We start from the raw sequence: 6,000 nt of genomic DNA, 5'->3' as shown, positions 1-6,000 counted from the left end.
AGAGAGGCGTTTTGCCTATTTGGCGAGAGAGGAGGAGAGGTTTGGGTGTGTGCGGAGAGTCCTCTCGTCTGGGGGGACTACCGCGTGTGTGTATTCCCCATTGCGCTGTGCGTGTGCACTCTGCCACTGAAGGAGCGTGTGTGTGTGTACGGAGACTTTCGAACCCTCCCGCCCATAGCGTCCCCACAGCTCTCCCTCCCCTCCCGAGCTCGCTTCGCGCAGAACGCGGAGTATTTTGTCCCGTGCCGAGCCCCCTCCTCCAGGTGCTGCGCGTTGCCATGGCACTTTCCGCCCGGCTCCGGCCAGGGTGTGGGGAGGCGGCGCGGCCTTTGCCGGCCTGAGCCCGAGGGGCCGCAGCTTCTTGGGACCCGGTTCCTCCCTCGCTGGCCCACGCCCGGGGCAGCCCCGCTGCGCGCTCCCCCAGCTCCCGCCTCTAGCTGCCGCCTCCTGCTGGTTCCGTGGGCTCCGGCTGCGGTGGAAGGTGGCGGCGGGCGCTGCCCGGAGCTGCAGGCGGCGGCGGGGAAGATGGCGGGGAACGGTGGGGGCTTCGCCGGCGCGGGAAGCGGGGAGATCATCCAGCTCAACGTAGGAGGCACCAGGTGAGCGGGGCGCTGCAGGGAAGGGAGCCCATGGGGGAGTGAGGGGTCCGAGCTGGGGGGGGGGGGAGGATTCTGGGGCTGGGAATGGGGGTCTGGGGGAGGGTAGTGTGGGCGGTCAGGAGCCCCAGCAATGGGGTCTAGGGGAGGGCAGTGGGAGCTGGCGGGGCGTGGGGGAGCCCCAGCAATGAGCAGAGAGAGCTGGGGGAGGGCAGCGAGATCTGGGGGGGAGAGCCCCAGCAGTGGGCATCGGGGTCTGGGGGAGGGCAGCGAGATCTGGGGGGGGAGCCCCAGCAATGGGCAGCGGGGTCTGGGGGAGGGCAGCGAGATCTGGGGGGGGAGCCCCAGCAATGGGCATCGGGGTCTGGGGGAGGGCAGCGAGAGCTGCGGGGGGAGCCCCAGCAATGGGCAGCAGGGTTTGGGAGAGGACAGTGTGAACTGGTGGGGGCATAAGGGGGAGGGAAGATCCAGTGGTGGGGAGCTGGGAACCAAAGTTTGGGGGAAGGTAGTGCGAGTTGGTTGTGGGGCAGGGGAGTTAAGGGGGAGAAGAGCCCTAGTCTGGGGTGCAGGGCTAGGCGGATCATGCAGGTGTCCCAGGAACAGGATCTGTTTAGTTATGTCATCGAGACCTGGTCCACCTAGGACTTGTTGCATTATTCCTTGGTCTGGTCTGTCTGTGTCCCAGTTTTGCCCTGGCTTCCTGCTGATAGGGCTTGTCCTGAAGCTGCTGAGCCCAGGCTCAACCCAGTTGTCACTGCATTTTGGTCTTGATATTTGGCATCATATTGCAAAGGGAACTCATTGTGGGGATGTGCCCAAGTTTTGCCATGTTGCAGGTAGCTTTGCCTAGGTTGTGTTTGTGATGGAGCTGCCTGGGTGATAAAGAAAATTTGGGCCTATCTAACGTGTTTCAAAGGAGTCAAAATCAGGACTATCCGGGGGAAAGCAGATATTGTGACCCTGTGCGTGCACTCAGTCCCAGGGAATGTCTACTGCTCTTAGGTATTTTAAAATGGTTACAGTAATTTATCTGTCACATTTATGTCTGTGAATGGCATTTGGATCTTTTGGGATAAAATATATTTAAAGGGGTGGAATGTTCTGGTCAGGGCTCTGTATAATTAAGTACTGGAGAATGAAATTGATATTATAATTTTGACAGATATCTGTGATTATTTTAAGCATTTTTTTTATTTCTATCAATTTAAGTGTTTGCTGTTGTGAAAAATATGGACATTAAGTATTTTTATAGTTTTTATTTATTTAAATTTTTACAGTTGCAGGAAATTATGGGGTGGGGTCAGACAATAGCATTTTAATGACAGAAGATGTTGAGATTAAAAAAGTTTGATTTGTAACTGTTGAAGCACAAATTGTCAATATCACATGCAAAATATACAAAACAAATATCCTTAAATCAATCTCATAAGTTTTCAAGCAGCATTTTTCTTATTTTGCCTGTCTGTACATTTTGGTTAAATGGAAATATTTTTATTGGTTTATGTGTATGGGGAAATCAACATTTTCTGATTAAAAATCTAATCCTTCCAAGGCTTTGTATACTGTACTATAAGGCCTTGGATTCTCTAGCAATCTAGTAGAAAGTCTGGAACATCTGTGTCAGCCTCAGATGTGTTAAAATGGAGGTTTTTATGAAATATAAAAATGAATAATGTAGGTATAGTTACCCTGTGTTGTTGTTTTGATATTGAGTTTGTCTTATTTTTTGCTGCTCTTCTACTTTCAGTGTCTGATATGAGGAAGCATTCTGTATTAAAAATGCATAACTGCGATGTAAATTGTGGATGCAAAGCGGGAGGGATGGAGCTGGAAGTTTTGAAAATTTGTTAGGGAACAATTGGGGCAACTTTGGGATTGTGGGGTTAATATGTTACCTGAATGTTTTTGCTAAAGTGATAAGCAGCGAAATAGACAACAATATTGTCATTAGAATGCACTCTGAAACATAAAGAAGAGAACACTTTTTATTGAGATGAATCTAATTCATACTTCTTGGAGCAATAGTTTCAAGCTGTCTGCAGATTCACAAAGACAGCATTGCGTTAGTTTCCACTTTGTGTTTTCAAGGTTATCTTTGCAGCCATGTGGTCTAGAAACATAACTTGGTAAAACTTTAAGCTGATACTTTATAGTACAGTTGTACAGCAAACTTACCCTCTGTAGCAAATGTTGCAGAATCTCAGAATTCACAGGCCTCTGATTATACTATAACTCTGATTTACTGAAACTCCTGCCTAGGTGATACCTTAAAATTAGTAGGCAAAACTGATATCTGAAAGTGTCCTCAGGGCCAATTTATGGCATTGGTTAAAATTTATGTTGTGTAAGTATAACCCAAACCAGGGTTGGCTGTGCCTACCTTGAGAACCCTTCACTATTCTGCAGTTATACAGTGACCTATTCGTACAGTGTTTAGGAGTAAGTCACTTAAAAGTCCCAAAACTGCAGATCATGTTTTGAAATATATTTAGCAAATGATTATGAAAATCACAAAGAAGTATAAGCAGGAGACATGTTGAGGGAGAAATATGTTTCTTCAGACTAAGAGTTATTGAATTGCTAATTTGCTAACAGATATAGAGTAGGAATTTCTTCAGATTCCCTAGTTTACAAAAGAAACCACTCTGTCCTTCACTTTACTTTGTCTCCATAGTTTTTTGTAGTCCAGGTTTGCAATTACATGTTTCTAGAAAAAGTGGATATTGCTAAATTTATAACTTCAGTGGCTCTAACTGTATTGTTTCTCATTCCGCAAATACCTACCTTTATTTTCTGTATTTTATTGTATTTCTGTAAGTTCGTTGCTGCTTTGTCAATGTAGCATCTGCCCTTCCAAAGCTATGTGGATAATGCTTTGTATAAATTTTGGGTGCTAAACTTGAGAATCCTGTACAGATTGAGTTTGTCATTTTTTTTAAACTTTACAAAATTGTGTATTTTCTCTTACATTTCTGAAAATTATGTATTGTATTAGTAGAATATACAGTATAATGGATTGTAAATAGGAAAGTAGAAGAGTGATGCTTATGTTAAGTGCTAACACTATAGTAGAAAGATTAAAGCAATGAAAATAAATTACTTTTTTCCAAAGTAGATAAATATACTCGCAGTTTTGGAGTTTTCCTGCGACTTCTAAAATATCATGGTAGGAACGTACTTGTTACGGTGATTTTTGTTGTTTACAGAGTATCCTCGAAAAGAAAAGGAGTACTTGTGGCACCCTAGAGACTAACCAATTTATTTGAGCATAAGCTTTTGTGAGCTACAGCTACTAACACAGCTGTTACTCTGAAAAGTATCCTCCCTTTTTTGTGTGTGCAGAATAAGTGTCTCAGGGCATGGTTACACAAGAGAGTTTACAGCACCACTGCAGCTTGGTCACCATAAGCTCTCTAATCTAGCTGCTCTAAGCTGACGGGAGAGAGCTCATTAGTGGGAGAAGCTCTCCCGCCAACGTAGCGCTGTCCACACTGGCACTTATGTCGGTATAACTTATGACACTCAGGAGTGATTTATTTACACCCCTGAGTGACACAAATTATGCTGACATAAACTGTAGTGTAGACATAGCCTCATAAAGAGGGAATGGACCTGGGGGAGAATAAAGTAAGCTGTTCATATCTTACTCAGGAATATGTGCCTTGGCCAAGCTGTTGTTTGTCTGTGCAGTGTAAGTAACTCTGGATGAATCTTTCCCTTTCTTCTTTCCAACATTTAATTTTGCATTTGTTTGAGAATCCACCTTATTTAGTACAATGCAGTATTCTTTTTTTAAAAAGAGGAATGGAAATATGACTGTCTGAAGAGTGAGTGTGTCAGGTCTCTTTGGAAGGAGGAAGGGCTCCTGAGTGAGTTATGGGCTGTAAAGTTAAGCAGTTTTCTAAAGAAGATTGGAAAGACTGAGTCTTTCTGTGTAGCACTATAGATGCTATATGATGCTTTACATAGTGAGTAAAAACATGATCGCTGCCTTCTTGTATTCTAAATTGAGTGTAACAAAATAGGATGTAGAGGGCGGAAGGAATACACAAACTAAGATTTAGAAGGGTCAGGATGATATGATATGCATCATGTCACCATGCTGTGTGAAGCCCTGGGGACAAAACATGAAAAGTTTTAAGATAGGGATTTGGAGTCAGTGAAACGACTTATGAAAAGTTGTGGTTAGGCTAGCGGTGAATGAGCTGTGTGTTGGTAGGGCCAGAAAGAAGGAGGTTACAGTTTTTGAGGCAAGGAGATGATGCTTAAGGCACAGAGGGATTTTGACAGTAGGTGTGGAAAGGGATGTATATGTAAATAGCAGGAGTTAGCAACTGACTAACTGTGCAAGGTAAAAGAAACAAGGTAACAGTGAAGTGGTAGGCCAGGATAGGGAAGCTTCATGAAACTGTCTTCCTTGAGAATGAATACAGTACTGGGACATTCATATCATTAGGTCTACTTCTGTTTGTATGATGCACTGTATATTATTTCAGATATTAATAAATAGCTTGAACAAGCTCACACAATAAAAAATAAGGAAAGACTTTGACATACTGATGTGTGTCTCAGGAAATACAATAAAGATTTTCCCCCCTGAAAATTTTATATTGGTAAACATTTGATTAGTGTTGCTTATAGACTGAAAAGTTTACCATTGATGATAATAATCTTCCTAAATTACAAGATACCTTTTAGTTAACTTCAATGTTTTTCTTTAATGTAGCTTATCTTCAGTATGCTTGCATGTGTTGTGCAAAGAAGTGATTTGATTCAAAAACTTATTTTACAATATAAGGGCCAAATTCAATCCTGTCACAAGTCTTCTGAAGTCACTGGAGTTGCATTCTCTAGCTTTATGGCTGAATATGGCCCTAGGAATATCAGACTGTAAAACTTTTGGAAAGATAATTGTACAAGGTGTTACCTGTGAAAATGGCTAACTTCACATTTAGTCACAGAAATATGGGGGAAAATAAAACCTCCGTTTGCATTCTTTCATATTTGTAAGTAATTATTGTTAATTTCTTTACACCTGTTTTTTGTATGGGAAGAAGAATCTAGAGGCTATTAACAAGCAGAATTGACTTCTGCTTCAAAAAAAACCTGTGTGATCTAGAAATATTGAAAATATTCCACCAAATATTGCAAACTACTTCACTGGTTAAATCATATTTAAAACAGTGGCTTGTATTTAATTTTGTATCCCATCAGATATAGATTTTTGATGCATCTGTACAAATAAACAGTTTGGATGAAATGCATTAGGCCAAATTGTGATGTTCTTATATGAAAGCATCAAGAACAGTCTAATATTTTGCATATTATATCTCTATCCTGATAGTTTGACATCTTTTTAAGTGTAATGAAACATTCATAAACAATTTTTTTCTAAAAAGTTTTC

At 42.3% G+C, this 6,000-nt stretch overlaps 1 protein-coding gene across 2 annotated transcripts in view; it reads left to right on the top strand.

Annotated features, from left to right (window-relative positions):
- The first annotated feature begins 264 nt into the window (after positions 1–264).
- The window catches only part of KCTD3 (potassium channel tetramerization domain containing 3), a 63,828-nt gene continuing 58,092 nt past the window's right edge, over positions 265–6,000 (top strand). For both annotated transcript variants that reach the window (XM_073338915.1, XM_073338914.1), the window contains exon 1: positions 265–599. In XM_073338915.1, the coding sequence (XP_073195016.1) occupies positions 526–599 (74 nt within the window). In that variant the 5' untranslated portion in view covers positions 265–525. The remainder of the gene's footprint in view (positions 600–6,000) is intronic.

This window comes from Lepidochelys kempii, chromosome 3 (genome assembly GCF_965140285.1).
Source record: "Lepidochelys kempii isolate rLepKem1 chromosome 3, rLepKem1.hap1, whole genome shotgun sequence".
Taxonomy (NCBI): Eukaryota; Metazoa; Chordata; order Testudines; family Cheloniidae; genus Lepidochelys; species Lepidochelys kempii.
The sequence above is the reverse complement of the archived record's forward strand: the minus strand, read 5'-3'. Positions and strand labels throughout refer to the sequence as shown.